General features: G+C 42.5%; 1 protein-coding gene across 1 annotated transcript; it reads left to right on the forward strand.

Annotated features, from left to right (window-relative positions):
- Positions 1-743: 743 nt before the first annotated feature.
- LOC135543595 (phosphatidate cytidylyltransferase 2-like) lies at positions 744-20,356 on the forward strand. The gene is made up of 13 exons (XM_064970987.1): positions 744-970; positions 3,756-3,898; positions 4,361-4,457; positions 5,046-5,143; positions 5,655-5,794; positions 6,946-7,004; positions 14,814-14,896; positions 17,456-17,543; positions 17,704-17,772; positions 17,861-18,013; positions 18,644-18,763; positions 19,048-19,151; positions 19,689-20,356. The coding sequence occupies exons 1-13, from the start codon at positions 905-907 to the stop codon at positions 19,807-19,809; spliced, it is 1,341 nt and encodes a 446-aa protein (XP_064827059.1). The 5' UTR covers positions 744-904; the 3' UTR covers positions 19,810-20,356.
- Positions 20,357-22,891: the final 2,535 nt, after the last annotated feature.

Genomic DNA, 22,891 nt, shown 5'->3' on the forward strand with positions numbered 1-22,891 from the left:
ATTGTAGTTAATTATTAGCCTACTTTTCAGACTTTGAAGCTCTGTGGATGACACATAGATGACACATTGACTATTAAGAGGAGAAAAGAGGGGAAACGCCCTGAGAAGCTTAAAAACGTAGCATTTGTGTTTTGTCTGCAGTGCTGCTCTCCCTTCCCTCTGACTCTGCAGGAAGCCATTAAGTATTTATACTGCTCTGTGCCCCTATCACGCCACAGGGCTGCACACATCCCTGTGCTCCTGGGGAGGAAGAGGCACACATGCACGCATAAGCAAGCATGCAGGCACGCACACACTCACACAAGCAAGCACACTCACACACATGCACACTCACACACATGCACACTCACACACATGCACACACACACATGCACACTCACACAGTACTCATTCAATACATTTGTGGGCCTTTGCTGCCACATAGCGTGAAAAATTCCAATTGCAAAACAAAAATATATAATTTTCAAAATGCCTCCAAGGTCAGCCGGGATAGATTAGATATAATTGAATTGTAACCCACTATCAGCAGAGTGATATATACATTAATGTATATGAAATACGCAACCCAAAAACCACAACCAGCAGACCAACTCTGGAATTCATTCAAGTCTAGATTAGAACAGACAAGAGAAAGTGGATTTTAAAGAGTGTTTCGCACCAATTGCAAAGCAACGTTACAAAACGTTGCGATACAGAATGCAACTCAGACCATTTAGCAACTTCGGGAAACGACTTTGTGGGAGGGGCAACGCAGTGAAAGGAACGTGCATCATCTGGGGCAAATAATAATTTCTGTCGAACCAAACGGGCGTATTTGTTATTTAGCAAGCTAGTAAAGGTTATAAAATAGCTAGCAAGCCGTAACATACACTCCTCTGTAGTAGCCTGGACAAGAGTTGCACAAATGACAGAGCTACGGCACCGCGGAACGACGGAAAACGACCTACAACATCAACAATCCGAAGACAAGGTACGGAGTGTTTATGGACTGCCGTTTGGACAGACCGCTATCTAGCTAGCTAGCTAGCCAAGGGAAGAGAAACATCCGCTACATGCACATGATGCAGCGAGACCCTTACACACATTATGATATAGTAATTATAGCACATGTTTTAGCTAGTCAACTATATCTAGTGTAAAATGCAAGTTAGCTAGTTGACCAGCCACGTCTGCAATTAATACATTTGCGCTAGCTTGCTATCAAAACATAGATAAAATGTTAACAACATGATATGGATGCTGCTTTGCTGCTAACATTAGTTCTAACATGAAAGGCACTCGTTTACTTCAGTGGTTAGCTGTTTAGTTATCTTATCTAACGTTAACGTTTGCCTGTGTTGCCAGGTCAAAGAGGGCAGCTAAAGGTAGGTATTCAATTGATTAAATCGAAGATCGTTCCATGTCATTTCAGCAGGACATAACACCCACCATCTCAGATGGTTCGGAAATCGTTTCTGTAGTTAGAAACAGGTACGATTAGTATTCACGCAAGATTATTTTGTTTAAATATAATTTGATCTCTGAGAAATCAATGCACTTGATCAAATTATATTTCAACAAAATAATGTTGCTGGAATGATAATCTGATCTGTTTACTTTCTATCAACAGAAACAATTTCAGAACAATCTGATGGTGGGTGTCAATCCTCTTGTGCTTTTTGAGGTGGAACGACCTTCAATTTAGTCATAAACTCTGCCTAGTTTTTCCAATGTATGGGTTGGATTTCAACTCATAAGGTAGCTAGGCTGAAATGAAAAGGCCAATCAACTCTGCAGGAAGGACAACCCACATACACATTTGTAGCCACATACAAATAGACTTCCACGACTGCTAGTGTGCACCAACAAACTAACATGGTTCAAGCACACCAAGACAGTCGTGAAGACGGCACAACAAAACCTATTCGCCCCCAGGAGACTGAAAAGATTTGCCGTGGGTCCTCAGATCCTCAAAAGGTTCTATAGCTGCGCCATCGAGAGCATCCTGACTGGTTGCATCACTACCTGGTATGGAAACTGCTTGGCCTCCGACCGCGAGGCACTACAGGGGGTAGTGCGTACGGCCCAGTACATTTCTGGGGCCAATCTTCCTGCCATCCAGGAACTCTATACCTGGCGGTGTCAGAGGAAGGCCCTAAAAATTGTCAGACTCCAGCCATCCTAGTCATAAACTGTTCTCTCTGCTACTGTACGGCAAGCGGTACCGGAGCGCCAAGTCTGCATAAGTCTACACATAAGTCACTTTAATAACTCAACTAACCGGTGCCCTCGCACATTGACTCTGTACTGGTACCCCCTGTATATGGCTTCTTCATTGTTATTTTACTGCTGCTCTTTAATTATTTGTTAATTTTTTAAATATTTTTTCTGAACTGCATTGTTGGTTAAGGGCTTGTAAGTAAGCATTTCACTGTAAGGTCTACATCTGTTGTAGTTGGCGCATGTGACAAATAAAATCTGATTTGATGTCAGTTGTGGGCTCTTTTGAAGAAAGAAACATTAGTTATATGTTAAAGTCAAGGGTGTTCATAAGTTCTAATAAAAATAGATAGTGTCCAGCAGCTTTGGTGTGTATTGCCTGTTCTCTAATTCGACACAGTTCCACTTTGGGGCTTTATTAGATTTTCAGTGTCCCTACACTTTGCCTTGCATTCCTGCTTCAGTAGAATGTAGTCCTAGGTGGCTTGGCATAGGGCCTTGCATTGTGGTTTTTGATCAGTAATTGACATTACCCCCAATCTGGGTTTGACTGCTGAAGAGAAGGATAGTGTTAACAACTGTCAGGCAGGTCTCATGCAGCTGTGTTGTGCTAGTGGTATAGAGCTGTGGTGCTGTGCTGTCTATGGTTCGGTGTAGTCATATGTCACTGTAGGAGTTCCCTGACTGCAGATGCAACTTTCCATGGAAAACAAGTTGTCTGTCATCTGCACCCTCAATTTTTTTTTTGTTGAAACCATATGAGCCAAATTTAGAAGAGTAGGCCTAAGCTTGCATGATTGACAGGAGTCAAAAGACAAGGTAGAAATAGCATAGGCCTCCATTACTTACTTAACATGATTGAATAAATCTTTTGATTCTGATGTGAAACGGGAAAGAGTGTAGTGGTACTCTTTCCTACACAGGAAGCATGAAAATGGTCTCTTCAGTAGCAGGAGTGTTGTTTGTGTGAAAGGAGGGGCTATTTTTAACCAATGCATCCTGACTGACGTGATATGGTCTCCATGGAAACCAGCGAGCCTGGAGGATCCATCAGCTTGATGGCTACTGCTGTGTGTGTGTGTGTGTGTGTTTGCAACCAAGATAGCTGTTAGCCTACACTATTTCTATCTGTTGTGTTATTAGGAGGTTAGACAAAAGTGTTACTTGGGTAGCGCCCGGGGGGGGGGAGCGACAACGAGGACTTTACAGCAGTCTGCTGTCTCCTGATAACACATTTTGGTGACTGTTACCACGGAAAAGTAGAGGGTCATCCAGATTAATGCAGTTTCACAACAAAAGCTCTCAGAGCATCAAGGGGTAGACAGACACTGAAATATATTGATTTCTCTGTCGCTATCAGACCTACATTTATCATGCAGAATATCCTAACACCAAATCAGGAAAGCTCTACAAGATTCCTTGCAATGTTTTTATTCACTGACAAATAAAATAGAGCTAGAAAGGAAGTGGGAGAGCATTCCTCATAGGTAGCTAGCTGTGTTTATTTACATTGTCTGACTCACTCTCTCCCCGTCTCTCTGTCTGTCTCTTTCTAGGGATCTGAGAGTGAGGGGAAAGCAGAGAAGGATGGGGCGTCTGACAGTGAGAGCAAGCCTGATACAGGACCCCCGGGGGTGCCTGTCCCTGCTGATGACACCCCCGAGGTCCTCAACAAAGCCCTGTCTGGACTGTCCTCACGGTAAACACTACCAAAGTAACAGATTTCTATTTACTATCTTCTCATGGTAATCCCAACATCCATTTTGGGAATTGTTTAGAGCAAAGGAAAGATCATAGTTTCACAACACACGGTGCCAGAGTCCCACAGGTTTCGGGTTAAAAGTAGTGCCACTTTATAGGGAATAGGGTGCCATTTGGGACACATGAAGCCTATATCATTTTTTTTTGTACTGTCTTCTGTTTGCTCCTCCTTCCTAACAACATCCTGCTGTTCAGTCATGGATAATTGAATGCTTATGAAACCGCACCTGAAATACTCATTGGAACTCCTATTGATCTGTGTCAGCCTATATTGACATTCTTTAGGAATGTGTTGGTCAACAAATATCTTGGATGCTTATAGATCCCCTCTTCATTTCACTGTGTTAATTTCACAATCTATTAAACACCGCATACGGGTATTAACTGTGTGTGTTCTCAGATGGAAGAACTGGTGGGTGCGAGGGATCCTGACTCTGGCCATGATCTCCTTCTTCTTCTTCATCATCTACCTGGGCCCCATGGTGCTCATGCTGATTGTGAGTGCTCTTCCTCCCTCCCTAAGCCTCCTATCAGTCCAGTTTGTTAGCCGATCCCAAATAGCTCCCTACCCCGCTCCCTTGGCTCCTTACCGTTTCCAGATCAGTAGGTTCAGGATAGGTAAAAGCAGTGCATCGGTGGCGCTTCTACCATGTTGCTAACACACCTTACAGATCTGCAGAAACAGAGCAGTAGGAGAGTGTGGGGGATTTAATTGGGTCTGTCCTTTAATAGTTTCAGGTTCAGAGTGTAGGTCAGTGGAAATAACATGCTTTTCTTTGCTCCTCTTTAATGGTCTGTTGGACTTGCTGGGAGGAAGAAAGCATGCTGCCACATCCAGACACTGCAGGAACTAAATCGAGAACACAAAAAACTCTACAGACATGTCCAAATGTGTTTGATTAAATTAGATGGTTTTGAGGAATCATACACAGACCAGATGCTGTTGTCAGAGCGATATCAAATGTGTGGTAGGGGAATTCCATGTAGATGATACCAACACTCAGACAGTCATTGGCAAACCTCAGTAATTTATTACAGACCTGTTGTATATTTGCAGTAATATTGGATTATCTGTCTCTGCCCAGGTGCTGTGTGTGCAGATCAAATGCTTCCAAGAAATCATCCACATCGGTTACAGTGTGTACCACTCCTACCACCTGCCCTGGTTCAGAACGTTGAGCTGGTGAGACACACACACGGTTCTATGTCTGTGTTTAAGGTTAAACTGCAACTAACCATTTGGCCACCCAAAATAATGAATTGCATGTTTTATTTCATTGCAGACTTCCTGAGATTTGTTGGTCTTGGTAATGTTTACCCACTTTAGTGTTTATCTAGCTTATTAAACCAATCAGCAGATAGACTATATCATGTTTGTTAGCTGATCAAATTGAGTATATAGAAGTGTAGTTTTTTTAACCACCGTAGTGGGGATGGTATTTGTAGTATGATTGTAGTCTCCTGCCATTCACATTGCACTATGTTGGAAAAACCTGGTGAAAAGCTCTTAACATTATTGATGTAAATATTGAACCCATAATGTCCCTTAATGGCTTCAGATGCATCCAAACCCCAAAGTTCACCGTTACACCAGACTTTTCTAGACTGGAGTGCATAGTGCAGTTGATCTGTGTTCTGTGTTGCAACAGTTCTGACCTCACCTTCCTCCTTCCCCTCCTCATCCTCCCCCTCAGGTACTTCCTACTGTGTGTGAACTATTTCTTCTACGGAGAGACGGTGACGGACTACTTCTCTAATCTGGTGCAGAGGGAGGAGCCGTTGCGCATCCTCAGCAAATACCACCGCCTCATCTCCTTTGCCATGTACCTCACTGGTGAGGCTGTGGCTCAAGTTCTAACTAGCTTCCTTGTGTTTTCCTTCCTGATCACTGATCTGGCCAGGCAGGATATATGGATAAATGCTTTCAGGGAGTATTGAGTGAGACGGGAGGGAGGGAGAAGGGCAGTCCTCTTCAACTTTTAGTGTTGCTTTAGTCACTATTGGAGCATCTGCAATTTCTATCAGTTTTTACCTGACTACTGGTTTGGCACAAGTCTCAAACGGAAGATCCACTGTGCTTCACTTGCTCCTCCCGCTTTCAGTCAGTTGGTGCAGCAGTATGGCAGTTAATGGCAGCAGGATGTGGTAAAGACAGGCAGCACTTGACTTGCTAACGGCTGTTTTAGACGGCATGATCACACCTCGACTCCGTGCCTCAAGGTGAAAGGAGAGGAAAGTAAATACCCACCCCTCCTTCATTCACTCCTCCCTTTGGGTACATATAAAAACCAGGCCAGGTCGTTTACTGTGGAAATGCTGACAGGAAAAGGCTTTTAAGGTAATCGGGCCATCTCCCCACTGCCAGATAATATAGAATGAGCTCACAGGGTCAGCTAGTTCTATAAAGATAAACTAGCAGAACACTGTGTGCTTTGTTCTAGCCTGGTCCCAGATCTGTTTGTGACGTGGCCGCCACAATGACCATAAAGTTGGCAAGACGGCACACACGGATCTGGGACCAGGCTAGCTTTGTTCTTCTCTGATGAAGCCCATCTAACCAAATAATATGAATTGGATAGATGTCTTGCCATCAAATATTCAGATGTCCAAGTTGTCCTAACTGGATTATAGTCACATTGGCTTGATCTAATTTGTTTGATTCAGTAAAAGCCTCTTACTCAGAAGGCTGTCTTCTTACTCTGCTTTGGGGAAGAATAGAATTCTTGGAACTGTAAGAAATTAAGAGTTCGATGTTGCACATTCACGTGATTGTCTTTTTATCTGTTACTGACTTTAGCAGGCTTTTAACCTCGGAACACAGAACCAAATTGGCATTTATGCGTCACTGAAGACTGAGTTTTCAGGATGATATACAAGGATGCAGTTACCGGTCCTCAGTTTGAAAGCAAATAATGACAATAACTACTAAAAACAGGGTGACACATGCTTTGTTGACTTGTTTCCCCTCTTTTGTGTTTTTTGCAGGTTTCTGCATGTTTGTGCTGAGCCTGGTGAAGAAACACTATCGCCTGCAGTTCTACATGGTGAGTGTTTGTGTGCATGTGTTGTGTAGTGTACTGGGCATAGTGTTTGTGTGTTCTGTATTATATGAGCCTTCTTCCTCTTGGCTACTATTATGTTTTTGATGTGGCCCGGCCTAAAAACGTGTAGCCCTCCAACAGTGTTCTGGGTCCGTTCCAGGACATAAGACCAGGGCCTCATCCACAGTAGGTGTTCTTCTCTCCACCACATTCCTACTTTCAACTTACTGTTGAAAGTTGTAATAGCAGAATGCACAAGGTTCCCCAATGCTGTAATGGGGGCCTGAAGGGAAAAAGTTTGGGAACCCCAGATCTATAGTAACTTCAGAAAGTATTCATACCCCTTGACTTTCTCCACATTTTGTTGTTACAAACTGAATTTTTAAAATGGATTCAATTTATTATTATTTTTTCGCTGGCTTACACTCATTACCCCATAATGTTAAAGTGGAATTGTTTTTGGAAGATTGTACTAATTAAAAGCTGAAATGTCTTGAGTTAATAAGTGTTAAAACCCTTTGTCAGGCCTAAATAAGTTCAGTAGAAAAAATGTGTGTGACTATTTATTTTAGGATAAGGCCTGTTTTTTCTTTGGAAGCCAGGAGGAGGCTAGTATCAGCTACGTTTATCCCTATACTAGACTATGGTGATTTATATATAATTGCTTCTGCTCAGTGTTTGCGATCAATTGACACCCTTTACCATGGAGCAGTGAGATTTATTTTAAACTGTAAAACCATTACGCACCACTGCACTTTATATACCAGGCTTGGCTGGTCTTCTCTAGTCACTTGTAGTCAATGGTATACTTTTATTTACAAAGCCATTTTGGGTTTACTACCATTTTTGGGGGGCCTTTTTATTCTCCAGAAATGTGGTGGTACTCTCTTCGTTCTCAGGACTTTATCCTGCTAACTGTTCCAAATGTCCGAACTGAATTTGGTAAAAGGGCTTTTATGTACTCTGTTCCATCGGTTTGGAGCACCTTGCAAAATACTTTTAAACTGGAAGAACTTGCCCTGATTGGTGTTTAATAAATAGTTGAGGCTGATTCCTTGACCTGTCAATGTTTTTAATTTGCTGTTTTATGACTTTGTTATACTCCAGTGATTTCTATGGTTTTTGCTAGATTACGTGTAGTTTTCATGTCTGTCTAATTGTGCAATGATTGTCCTGGCCAAGATAGGCAGCACCCTCTTGAAAAAGAGATTTCAAATCTCAATGTGCCCTTCCTGGTTAAATAAAGGTAAAATAAAACAAGTCACAAGTTGCATGGACTCTGATGGCACTCTGATGATACATGCAGGAAGGGTGGAAATAGACATTGAATATCCCTTTGAGCATGGTAAAGTTATTCGTTATACTTTGGATAGGGTATCAATACACCCAGTTACTGCAAAGATACCGGCGTACTTCCTAACTCAGTTGCCGGAGAGGAAGGAAGCCACTCATGAATTTCACCATGATGCTAATGGTGACTATTAAAAACAAACAAACAAATTGTTAAAAAAATATAGGAAATCCTGGCCGGCCAAATCCTCCCGTAACCCAGATGTCGCTGGGCCAATTGTGCGCCGCCTCATGAGTCTCCCGGTCACGGCAGGCTGTGTCACCGCCTGGGAATGAACCCGGGTGCCTTAGACTGCTGCGCCACTCGGGAGGTGGCCAATGGGGACTCTAAAACAGTTAGTTAAATGATCACAATACTAACCTAATTGACAGAGTGAAACATGTACGGAATAAAAATATTTCAAAACATGCTTCCTGTTTACAACAAGGCACTAAAGTAATACTGCAAAAAATGTGGCCAAGCCTTTCACATTTTGTCCTGAATACAAAGTGTTATGTTTGGGGCAAATCCAATACAACACATTACTGAGTACCACTCTTCATATTTTCAAGCATAGTTGTGGCTGCATCATGTTAAGGGTATGCTTGTAATCATTAAGGACTGGAAATGGGAAACTGAATGATGCTAATCACAGACCAAGTTAGTTTTGACTTAACTCTGCTTGAAAATGTATGGAAAGACCTAAAAAATGGTTGTCTAGCAATGATCAAGCTCTGTCAAATTGGTTGCCGATGAAGAATTTTGATCGGCAAATGTTTCACAATCCAGGTGTGGAAATCTCTTAGACTTACCCAGAAAGACTCAGCTGTAATTGCTGCCAAAGGTGATTCTAATATGTATTGACTCAGGGGGTTGAATAGTTATCTAGTCTAGATATATTAGTGTTTTTCTTCCACTTAGACGTTTGTTTTTTGTGTAGATCGTTGACAAAGAATGACAATTAAATAAATTTGAATCCCACTTCGTAACACAACAAAATGAGGAAAAAAGGTGGGTGAATTCTTTCTGAAGGCACTTTATCTGCTACCTTTGTCGCTCTCTCTCTCTCTCACTCAGCTCTGTGTTCTAAGCTCTGGCTTGACCATGTAAGGTGGTGAAAGAGCTGAGCGCTGCAAGGAAACACGGTGCATTCGGAAATTATTCAGACCCCTTGACTTTTTCCACATTTTGTTACGTTACAGCCTTATTCTAAATGGATTAAAACGTCAAACTACCCACTACCCTATAATGACAAAGCAAAACCAGTTATTTTTTTAGAAATGTTTGCAAATATACATTAAAAAATAACTATCACATTTACACAAGTATTCAGACCCTTTACTCAGTACTTTGTTGAAGCACCTTTGGCAGCAATTAAAGCCTCAAGTCTTCTTGGGTATGACGCTACAAGCTTGGCACACCTGTATTTGGAGGGTTTCTCACATTCTTCTCTGCAAATCCTCTCAAGCTCTGCTTGGATTCCGAGACTCGGTTAGCTTTTAACAGCTAGGACCGCTATGTCTTGTCCCGGAATTCTGCTTAACAAAGGTTGAAGCCTGCTTGATAGAGATGCTTAGCTGCTAGCCATGAAGCTAACGAAGTGGCTACTAAATTAGTTTTGCAATGGAGTCCTTTTTGTCTGGAGAAATAAATGAATGGTTTCAGCGCTGTAGGAGCTGTATCTATTGCGCTTTGTTTCGGGACAATCCGGATCACTGATAGTTCCAATGCAGCAATTGCTTCCTTGATCACGCAGGTCGCCAGCCTTCGTAAGAAACTGGAAAAAAACGCAGAGTGGAATGTGTACATTTTCTAAGCCGGTCGCTGGATGGCGTTCACGCTTGTTGGATTCCTTGTTTGTCGTTATCCAACTTGCCGGTGTTGCCCGGAGCTCCCCATTCAGTTGAAGGAGCACAGCAAGAGGAGCAAGGCAATCAACGATGGTCACATATCACAAGCCGTGGAAGTCGAAGACTGCGGCCTCCCGCAAAGCAGTTTAAACTCCCAACGAGAGGCCCAGAGTGGATTCAAACAAGGAATAGTTTCGCTCTCCTGGAGCCTGAGCTTCCTGCACTTTCATCGCTTCGGGTGCCTGTGTCTGCGGCCGCAGTGCCTACTACTACCATGTCGGCAACCTTCAGCCCTTCTCTGGATCCAACGGGGCTTCTGCAACGGGCTCAAGTTATGCTGCCTCTCGCCCGTCCATAAAAGTTCTCCGACTCCTGTGACTCGTGGGAGTGGGCAGATATCCTCGTCCTTCTTGCCAGCTGTGATTTTTGGCAATTCCATGGTAAGAAATGTGACCGCTCCTGGTGCAAAAACAATGTCCTATCCCGGAGCTCAAGTAAATTACATTACTAAGCTGCTCCCGAATGTACTACGTCAGGACATGGAAATCGACTCTATCGTAGTCCATGTGGGTGTTCTGAACAGTTGAAACTGGATTTTAAGAGCTGATTGACTCTGCTAGACACTAACAAAAGACCCATCATATGGACCTGTGCCCTCTCAATCGTGGCATTGAATGCTTTAGCAGGATTCTTTCTCCTCACAACTGGCTACGTGATTATTGCAGCTCAGTGAGTGTAACTTCTGACAATTTCGATACCTTTTGGAAACAAAACAGGTTTTATAAGGAGGATGGGATCCACCCAAATCATTTGGGTTCCTTTATCCTTTCACAGCGTTATAAGGCTTTGTTGAGACAATGATTTATCAATTACCCAAGCCCAGCTCAGCTAATCCCTACCATTTGTGACGCAGAATTGCCATAATTCTTCAGCAAATGTACATTACACCAGGGGCGTTGGTAGATACTATGTAACTAACCTAATTTATGTCCCTCTAACTACCCTGAATGTCTCTGCTGATCCTACAGCTATTGTATACTGTAATCATGTGCCTATGAACCAGAAATGTGCTTGAAAGCAGTATCCAGATCCACTGGCTGTAGTGCTCATAATATAGTAGCCATATCTAGGAAAACCAAAGTTTTTATAATGCTAGGCCTAATATAGTGTATAAGATGTCATACAATATGTTTTGTAGCGATTCCTATGTTGATGTAAATATTTGTTGGTCTGTGTGTAATGAGGAGCAAACAGACGCTGCACTTGACACATTTATGAAATTTGTTTATTTCAGTAACTACTAAGCATGCACCCATTTAAGAAAATGTCTGTGAAAACAACTGTTAAATCCCCTTGGATTGTTGAAGTATTGAACATTTGTATGGTTGAGAGGGAAGAGGCAAAAGGAATGGCAAATAAGTCTGGCTGTTCAAACAAAATGGCAAGCAAATTGCAAAAGCATGTGACTAAACTGAATAAAAAACTACACTATGAAACAAAGATAAAGAACGATAGTAAAAAGCTTTGGAGCACCTTAAATGACATTTCGGAGAAAAAAGGCAAACTCAGCTCTCATTCATTGACTCAGATGGCTCATTCATCACAAAACCAACTGATATTGCCAACTACTTCAATTATTTTTTTCATAGGCAAGATTCGCAAACTTAGGTATGACATGCCAGCAACAAACACTGACACTACAAATCCAAATATATCTGAACAAATTATGAAAGACGAGCATTAATTTTGAATTCCGTAAAGTCATTGTCTATCAACAATGACAAGCCACCGGGGTCTGACAACTTAGATGGAAAATGACTGAGGATAATAGCGGCCGATATTGCCACTCCTATTTACCATATGTTCAACTTAAGCCTACTTACTATAAAGTGTGTGCCCCAAGTCTTAGAGGGAAGTTAAAGTAATTTAATTTATTTCTAAAACTAAAAGCATTGTAAGTAGTAAATACAATTTGGAACAAATCATTCACTGAACCCTAATCCTCAACTAAATCTTGTAATAAAACATGTGGAAATTAAGCAAGTTGAGGTGACTAAACTGCTTGGAGTAACCCTGGATTGTAAACTGTCATGGTCAAAACATATTGATACAACAGTACCTAAAAGATGGGGAGAAGTCTGTCCGTAATAAAGTGCTGCCCTACCTTAACAGCACTATCAACAATGCAGGTCCTACAGGCCTAGTTTTGTCACACCTGGAGTTGTTCAGTTGTGTGGTCAGGTTCCACAAAAAGGGACTCAGGAAAATTGCAATTAGCTCAGAACAAGGCAGCACGGCTGGTCCTTGGATATACACAGAGATCTAATAATATGCATGTCAATCTCTCCTGGCTCAAAGTGGAGAGATTGACTTCATCACTACTTGTATTTATGAGCGGTATTGACATGTTGAGTACACCGAGCTGTCTGAACTACTGGCGCTCAGCTCGGCCACCCATACATACCCCACAAGACGTGCCACGAGGTCTCTTCAAGTAACTGATGATGCCAGCAGTAAAATGTAGATTTAAATAAATAAGATAAAAATACACCTTATGGAACCGCGGGGACTGTGATTCCACACCAGCATAGGAACAGACACATGCATACACTCACACGATAACACACGCTATACACACGTACACATGGATTTTGTACTGTAGATTAGTGGTGGAGTAGGTGCCTGAGGGGACATGATGTGTTGGAATGGTATAAACTGCCTAAATTTTGCTGGACCACGGGAAGAGTAATGGGGATCCATTAATAAATACAAATGTTGAGTGGTGAGCGTCGCTGCATAGCTATTGTCAGGTAATTTGGAGACTTGTCCCGAAGCCACTAATGTGTTGTCTTGGCTGTGTGCTTAGTGTCGTTGTCTTGTTGGAAGGTACACCTTTGCCCAAATCTGAGGTCCTGAGTGCTCTGGTGCAGGTTTTCATCAAGAATCTCTCTGTACTTTGCTCCGTTCATCTTTCCCTTGATCCGGACTATTTTCCTAGGCACTGCCTCTGAAAACCACCCATACAGCATGATGCTGCCACCACTTTGCTTCACCGTAGGGATGGTGCCAGTTTTCCTCCAGGTGTGACCTTTGGCATTCAGGACAAAGCATTCAATCTTGGGTTCATCAGACCAGAGAATCCTGTTTCTCATGGTCAGTGTCCTTTAGGTGCCTTTTTGGAGTGGCTTCCGTCTGGCCACTTTACCATAAAGGCCTGAATTGGTGGAGTGCTGCAGCGAGGGTTGTCCTTCTGGAAGGTTTTCCCATCTCCACAGAGCAACTGGAGCTCTGTCAGAGTGACCATTGGGATCTTGGTCACCTCCCTGACCAAGGTCCTTCTCACTCGATAGCTCAGTTTGGCCGGGCAGCCAGCTCTAGAAAGAGTCTTGGTGGTTCCAAACTTCATCCATTTTAAGAATGATGGAGAACACTGCGTTCTTGGGGACCTTCAAAACTGCAGATGTTTTGCTACCCTTCCCCAAATCTGTGCTCTGACACAATCCTGTTTCTGAGCTCTACGGACAATTCCTTCGACCTGATGGCTTGGTTTTTGGTCTGTCAACTGTGGGACGTTCTATAGACCGGTGTATTTGCCTTCCCAATTCATATCCAATCAATTGAATTTACCACAGGTGGACTCATAGGAAAGGGTCTGAGTTCTTATGTAAATAAGGTATTTTTTTATTTGCAAACATTTCTAAACCTGTTTTTGCTCTGTCCTTGTGTAGATTGATGAGGAAAACAATTTATTTAATCAATTTTATAATAAGGCTGTAACATAAAATGTGGAAAAAGTTAAGGGGTCTGAATACTTTCCAAATGTACTGTACACTGCAGTAACACATCAATCAGTGAGCGGGAGTGAGCTCTGAACACTGCATTAAAGCTAAACTGCCACACACTGACTGGCCTGAGGACTTCGTCTACAGCGGTATTTAAATTTGACCCAATCACATTTATTTATAAAGCCCTTTTTACATCAGCCAATGTCACAAAGTGCTGTACATAAACCCAGCCTAAAACCTCAAACGGCAAGCAATGCAGACGTAGAAGCACAGTGGCTAGGAAAAACTCACTAGAAAGGACAAAACCTAGAGAGGAACCAGGCTATGAGGGGTGGCCAGTCCTCTTCTGGCTGTGCAGGGTGGAGATTATAACAGAACATGGGCAAGATGTTCAAACATTCATAGATGACCATTAGGGTCAGATGAGGTCTAGAGTACTGCTGGTTTTCTATTCTACCTGATAATTAATTGCACCCACCTGGTGTCCCAGGTCTAAATCAGACCCTCATTAGTGGACAAGAATGAGAGGGGGGGTTTAAGCATTGAAACTGGCTTCGAGGTCCAGATTTGAACGTGAGTGGTTCTAGGATATGTTTGTGTTGTTGCAAAGACCACAGAGCAATGATGACACACCTATAAGTAAGGATTGTTCTGCCAAATGCCATTCACGTCATTAACACTTAGAAATAAGCAGAGATGTGGCCGATGTGTAAATACCACAGTAATTGAATCATTTTCTTCCAACTTTTGGGTTCCTTAATATCACCTTTCTATAGAGATCCTATACTACACGATCTTAAGACTATATATATGTGTGTGTGTGTAATTCTGTTTTCCTCCCTGACAGTTTGGCTGGACTCACGTAACTCTGCTGATCGTTGTGACCCAGTCCCACCTCATCATCCACAACCTGTTTGAGGGAATGATCTGGTAAGGAATGTCCCTGTCTCTTCCTCTCTCACATGCGCACACACAGCCCACAACACGTAGCACACAGAGAACATAACTATTGTCAACAGCAATGCTAATCAGATCTCTGACCACTAGTTGGCTTCCACTGTATGGGAGGGCAAATTCAGTGGTTGCGTCTAAAATTGGCTATATAGGGACTAGGGTGTCATTTGGGACATACCCAGAGGTTAATATATGGAGTGTTTTCACACAGCCCACTCTTTCCGTTCTGTACAGTGGGAGGTAGAGGTCTTCACGGGCCCGTTCCCGAACAGACCTGGTCTGATCCAGACCCGGTCCAATCGGATCTGAGTGATGGAACAGCATAAAATAAATGTTTTAAGCTATTTTATAGGGATAGCCCCCTTTTTTAAATATTTTTTATTTGATTTTTGTAATAAAGTTTTCGCCCAAATCTAACTGCCTGCTCAGGCCCTTCAACAAGGAAATGCATATTATTGATACCATTTGAAAGGAAACACATTGAAGTTTGTGGAAATGTGAATTGAATGTAGGAGAATATAACACAATAGATCTGGTAGAAGAAAATACAAAGGGAAAAAAACTTTTTTTTTCTACCACCATCTTTGAAATGCAACAAAGGTCCCAAATCTAGCCATCACAATTCCGATGGTGTCCACAAGAGGGCAGCAGTGTATGTGCCAAGTTTCAGACTGATAACTTGAAGTATGAGCAAGCTACATGACATTTAGTGTGATGTCACCCAGGTACATTTTGGCAAATCGTGAAGGACACATTTATATTACATTCTTCTGCAAGAATATCGTCAAATCTGTATACTTGGACTTAGATTTTAGCTTTTACAGTATTAGTAGCCATATTGTAAGTTCAGCATATGCAAAACACCCAGTTTTCATAACTTCATAACTCTCCATATTCTTGCAGTTTTTGTCCAAAAGGAAAGACTTGCTGTCGCACAAGGTTGCTGTCGTATACTCCTGTAAAGCCCAGCTCATTGGCTATCTAGCTAGCTTTGTTTGACCCGATTGGTGCTTATTTGACAAAGTTACAGTCAATCAAGTGAAGACCGCCGGTGTCATTGGCGCGCCATGAAGGCATCGCTCTCTGACCAAATATGGTGTCCTATAGGATATACTACACTCCTAATGATATAGTGTAGTCTGGTTAGGGTCTAGGATCTCTGAGAAATAAATACAAAGGTAATTTGACTGGTTGAAACAACATTTCGGGTTAGATTTTCACAGATTCCTTTGCAAATTGAACGAGTGGAAATACAAAATCGATCATCCATGCTATATGGACCTTTTTTAGGATATGAAAAAGGATTTTATCTAACAAAATGACACACTGTTATCTCTGGGACCCTTGGGATGATACATTCTGAAATCTTGCTCTGATTTAAGTACACATTTCACTCTCGGAGGTGAATTTATCAAACCTATCACGTGAAAAGTGTTTTGTTGTTAGGGGCTTTCAAACAATAGCATGGCATTTTTTTCGCAGTAATAGCTACTGTCAATTGGACAGTGCATTTATATTAACAAGAATTTAAGCTTTCAGCCGATATAAGACACTTATATGTACCGCCATTTGTTGTTTCTCTAAAATGTGCGGTCATGACACACGGCGCTACATGATTTACAACTGTCCTGTTGACTGAACGCCTATCCATAAGAAGTTCCGGAGCTAATAAAGTCCGTGAGGAGGGAGCGACGAGAGAGGTGCCGCTCCAGCATGCTGGGGAGGAGCTGTACTGTGAGCGAGTGATCCTGGGGAGCAGGCATGGAGAGAGGAGACTGCAACAAGCCGACTCGCACTATAGTAGCATCAAACCGGGAGAAGTTAGTTAAGCTAGCTAACGTTAGGCTAATTGAGGTTGCAGTTCATGCACCATCTCATCCTACCATTACAAATCACTTAATTCAGAATATAAGGTCGCAGCCTACCGGTTGGCTTTTGGTCGTTGTAGCCTATCCTCCTCCTTTAACATTTAATTCCGTCATTTTAATTCCGTCTTCCATTGATTAGATATCTCCTAACTTTCGCCATGCACGGTGGATCTATGACTGTAGCCTATTGACCGCTTTGTGATTGGACGGCAACACGCGCCACCCTCCACTCTCGTGAAAAGCAATAGCAGCAGCATACATTATAACGTTTCTCTACTGCAGCAGTCGCGTTCGGATCTGTACGGCCAGTCCAATTTACACATACCAGTCACAATCATATCAGATCCGATGCAGATCCATGACATTTATTTAGAATTCTGGATCCGGACCAGCTCGGGTCCCAGGCCAGTTCTCGGTTATTCAGGTACGGTGGATCCGTGAAGACCTCTAGTGGGAGAGCCGACTGCAGAGTAAAAAATACTATAAACTGATGTAATTGCACCATGGCAGGGGCTTGTTACAGAACATTCAGGGAAATGAACTGTGTAGAAGAGACATGCTCTGTCTCTTGTAGAGTAAATAGCTGTCTGCTCTATGCACAATGTACGACACTCCATTGAATATGGCCCAGTTGTTGATACCAGTTCCTCTCTCCTTCTCTGTCTAGGTTCATCGTGCCCATCTCCTGTGTGATCTGCAATGACATCATGGCCTACATGTTTGGCTTCTTCTTTGGACGTACTCCACTCATTAAGGTTAGCAAGACTGGCACTGTCAGTCACACAGCTATGGTCAACAGGCAACGTAGCGATCCTATGAATATGTCATGGGTATGTTGCATCTTCCAAGGCTTGTGGCAAAAGGGATACCGTTTGAACACTCTTTAATGTGTTAACGTGACTGTGTTCCGTGCAGCTGTCTCCTAAGAAAACCTGGGAGGGCTTCATTGGTGGATTCTTTTCGACTGTTGTGTTTGGGATCCTGGTAAGAAATTGCCATAACTAAGTGCAAAAGTTTGTTTTTAAATGTCTCTATTAGTCTAATCTTACTCCCTTTCTCCTGCTCTATCCAGTTGTCCTATGTGATGGCGGGCTACAGCTTCTTTGTGTGTCCCGTGGAGTTTAACAGCGACCGTAACAGTTTTGAGGTGGACTGTGAACCCTCTGACCTGTTCCAGCTGCAGGACTATGCCCTGCCTGCCGCCCTCGAGTCGCTCACTGGATGGGTGAGTCTGATCTGTTCTCTCTCGGTCTGGTTGGCTGGTCTCTGCTTATGATCTCTGTCTGGTCTAAGGTGCCCCAGAGAACATTTAAAAAAAAAAAAAAAAATCAGAGTTAATTTTGTGCAAGTCTACACATTTTAGCCATGGGGTGGAGAGAGAATGTTGCTGTTTTAAAGCTAGTTTGCTCCAATTATACACATTTTGCTATTGGGCAGAGAGAAGATTTGCAGTTTTCAATATGATATCTGAGTGAGACTGACTAACAAAATCAATGTTGGCCCCACAGGCTTTAATTTGACCTTGATTACTATAGCTGGCCGCTAGACTAAATTACCAATCTGAAAAAATGTTAGCTGACATGGGCTGAGTGACTATCAGTGACCGACATAACGGGAGAGAAACTGTTGATACACAACCACATTTTGAAATGGCACCTTATGCATTCTACTATTCTAACTCCCAACAGTAAGTTGAGACCCAGACTGAGTTCCAAAAAAATAAAATACATTGATCTGAGGGCCTTCAAACCAGTTTCCCTTCCCTGTCCTAAATGTCTCCTTATTTGTCCTATTTTTGTAGAAACTGTTTGACCATATGTGAGACCAGTTTAACGTCTCTCTTCTCTGTCTCCAGCCCACACTGCGCCTCTACCCATTCCAGATTCACAGCATCTCCCTGTCTGCCTTTGCCTCCCTCATGGGACCTTTCGGAGGCTTCTTTGCCAGCGGCTTTAAGAGGGCCTTCAAGATCAAGGTGACTGTCAGAACACCTCACCACTGTTATCATTGGGCCCAGTGGACTCTCTAGAATTGAGTAGCCTTAGTTGGCCGTGCTCATGATCTATGCTTCCGGAACCACTTGGTTGTTTCACCATAGTTTGTGATCCACTACAGTTTCACGCAGTCTCTGCATTGCCTTACTTTTGACTTTGCTTGAGCAAAGGGTCTCCACAGTGCACCAGCTGTGTGTTATGTTGTCCTCTGCTCTGATGCCCTATTGCCCTGATGTCACCATGTCCGTCTGGCCTGTTATTCCAGGACTTTGCCAACACAATTCCCGGTCACGGTGGCATCATGGACCGCTTCGACTGCCAGTACCTCATGGCTACGTTCGTCAACGTCTACATCGCCAGCTTCATCAGGTAACTAGCTAGAACACCACAGGCTTATTAACTGCTTTTGCTGACAATGCTGATGTGTTAACAGGTGAAAACCATATATCATTATATTTAAGTAATACGGGACTGTGAAGCAACACAAACATAGACACGTACACATGGATTTTGTACTGTATATATGTGGTAGTGGTGAAGTAGGGGCCTGATGGCACAGTGTGTGAATGTATTGTAATGTTTTTAACATTGTATGAACTTCCTTAATTTAGCTGGACCCCAGAAAGAGTAGGTGCTGCCTTAATAAATACAAATACAACAGTAAAAATAAAGGTTTTCATACCTGTGCTATATGGTCTGATATATCACGGCTGTCAACCAATCAGCATTCAGGGCTCCAGCCACCCAGTTTATAATTTGTATTTCTCTCCCAGTGGATCTGCTATTGTATAGAGACATGAGCTGCAGCCTCAACCAGTTTGACTAACCAGGCCTTTCTTGGAGACCTCTTTGTGCTGTCAAAATATCGCCCTGTATGTGAGCCGTTGTGTAATCTTCTGTCTCCAGGGGCCCTAACCCTGCCAAGGTGGTCCAGCAACTCCTAGCCCTGCGCCTGGACCAGCAGCTCCACATCTTCAACTCCCTTAAGACCCACCTGACAGAGAGGGGTCTGCTGGAGGAAGCCTAGGACCCCCACGGTCAGGCCCAGGGCCGGGGTCACCCTATTGGGGCCGGGAGGGCAGCCCCCTGGCCCCAGAAAGCCCTGGAGGTGTGGGAGAAGTAGTGTGGCGCTTGTGTGAGAAAATAACTCCAGCCTTTGGGTCATTCCATTTTGTGTGTGTGTGTGTGACAGAGAATGTGTACATTATGACAGTGTCCTAAACTGTTTTCCTTCAGTGTTTCAGGTTGTCTGAGTTACTGTACCTGTTTATTTAGTCATGTCAGCCATATTATCTACAACAGTCATGCCACTTTGTGTACCACAATGAGGTCAGATGTACATTTCCACATGTATGCAGGATATTCTATACCTTTAGTGTGTGTGGTGTGTGTGAATATTTCATGATACATATATGTTTTAATGCACTGCTCAACATACTCACACTGTATTGTCCTCACCCTGTCACCCTGCCTGTTTTATTCACTTCATTCATTGTAATAATTGTTTGTATTTATAATATTGGTGGTTAAGTTTTTACATTGGTATCTTCCATTAAATCTGTGTTTTGTCTGTGTATTTTACCCCGCAGAGATTCACTCTGCTAATGACATATGTCATGCTGCATATGTGTCTTTCTCTCTGGTTCCCAAATGGCACTCTTTCTACACTACTTTTGATCTGAGCCCTATTGGCTCCCTGGTCAAAAGTAGTGCACTGTAAAGGGTGTCATTGTAGCCACTCATGCTTCACCTGCAGCTTTGTTCACATCCAGCCAAATGGTGTGTGTGATGTCATGTGGGGGTAGAACCATTAGAGGAAGTGGACTGTCTAAATTAGGAACAAAACACCGCTAGGGATTTGACTGGATTATTGAGTATGTCATTAGTGTTACGGAATGGAGGTCAAGGGTCAAACTGTTTCCTGCACTGGATGGAGTACACAGTTGTAAAATGACAAATGAATGGTATAGGAAGACTAGTTGGTATTTCACAAAATATTTCATTGCCATTTCTGATAGTTTACTACACAGTTGTCTGCCTTAATGTAAGAGGTTTTATGTAAAACAATTATTTTTTGTGTGGGACTGATATGTTAGGGTTTTAGCGATGGTTATTTATTTGCCAATCAAGTTCCGTTATCAAAGATCAGTTCATGGTGGATGACAGCCAGAGCGGTTTTGGATAAAAAATATAAAGTTAACACTTTCAAAGATTTTATGGAGTTATACTTCATAGGAAATAAGTCAATTTATAAAAATTAATTAGGCCAGCGTCCATGGATTTCGCATGACTGGGCAGGGGTGCAGCCATGGGAGGGCATACTGTAGGACCCACCCACTGGGGAGCCAGGTCCAGCCAATCAGAATGTGTTTTTCCACACAGACGCTCCCACAGGTGGAGGTCCTGGGCTGGCGTGGTCTGCGGTTGTGAGGCCGGTTGGATGTACTGCCAAATGATCTAAAACGATGTTGGAGGTGGCTTATGGTATAGAAATGAACCTTCAATTATCTGCCAACTGCTCTGTTGGACATTCCTGCAGTCAGCATGCCAATTGCACACTCCTTCAAAACTGTGGGTCTGTGGAATTGTGTTTGACAAAACTGCACATTTTAGTGGCTTTTTATTGTCCCCAGTACAAGGTGCACCTGTGTAATGATCATGCTGTTTAATCAGCTTCTTGATATGCCACACCTGTCAGGTGGATAAATGATCACTAACAGCGATGTAAACACAGTGCACAAAGTTTGAGAGAAATATGCTTTTTGTGCATATGGAACATTTATGGGATCATTTATTTCAGCCCATGAAAAATGTGACCAACACTTTACATGTTGCGTTTATGTTTTTGTTCAGTGTATATATACTGTATCTCTTTCTCTCTATATGCGCCATGTATTTCTGGCTCCGATGGCCATTGTTGAGGTTCTCATAGGAATGAGTGAGATGGGACACCATCCATGTTTACATCAGCTTTTGTAATTGAAGAATAGTTACAAATGACCACCACACTTTAAAAAAAATATAAGTTTTAATCTTCTAAGAGGCAGACACACACTTGTTTTCAGCTGCTAAGAGTGTTATATAGGAAGTGCCAGGCTAGTAGAGTGAATGAATCATGCTGTGTACAGTTTCCAAAGCTATGGGACAGTAATGGAGTCACAATCACTTTGCTAGCATTTCATGCTAACAGTTTTTGCACTGCCAAGTCTGCTCCCTATCAGACCACACTACCACAGCCTGATAGTACAAACTCTGGCAGTGTGTCCCAAATGGCAGCCTATTCCCTCTATACTGTACTGCTTTTGACCAGAGCACTGTGGGCCCTGGTCAAAAGTAGTGGACTATAAAGGGAATAGGGTGCCATTTGGGGTCTGCTTTTGACCAGAGCACTGTGGGCCCTGGTCAAAAGTAGTGGACTATAAAGGGAATAGGGTGCCATTTGGGGTTAACACCATGCTCACAAATAGTGCTCATGGTTACTACACACCCCTCCTGTGGGTCGAGAACAGTAGTAACACCTATTTCATAATCATTCTCACCAGGTGAACTAAGAATATATTCTGTAAAGCTACATAAAAGCTACAGATGCTGTTGCTGTATTTCCTCCTGGTTGCCATTGTGAGATCACCACCAAGCGGCTTTTGTGGTCACATGAACATAAGTGGTTAAACTCTTCTCTTTGGTTGTACCCAGTGTCAAGTGTTAATTTACAAGGACCAGTCTATAGACCAGTCTATAGACCAATCTGAGTGTGATATGACATTAATGGTGTTAGTGGGGAAACCAGGGCCTGTATTATTTAAAGCTACAATATGTAACTTTTTGGGTGACCCAACCATATTCACATCGAAATTTGAGTTATAGGTCTGTAATTCTCATTGAAAGTACGTCTGAGAAGCGGTAGATATGTTCTATCTATTTCTATTCTTCCGCGTTCTTAATTATTATTATTTTTTTACTTTTAAGTTTTGTAAACCAGCTTAAAACAACAAATACAATATTTTTGTTTCTGGAAAATATATTTCACAGCGGTTTAGATGGTACAATAATTCTTTACTACACTCGACTTGCTTGTTTTGCAACATAAACTGAAATTAGGCGAACTATTA

This window comes from Oncorhynchus masou, chromosome 1, assembly GCF_036934945.1.
Source record: "Oncorhynchus masou masou isolate Uvic2021 chromosome 1, UVic_Omas_1.1, whole genome shotgun sequence".
In the NCBI taxonomy this organism is placed as follows: Eukaryota; Metazoa; Chordata; class Actinopteri; order Salmoniformes; family Salmonidae; genus Oncorhynchus; species Oncorhynchus masou.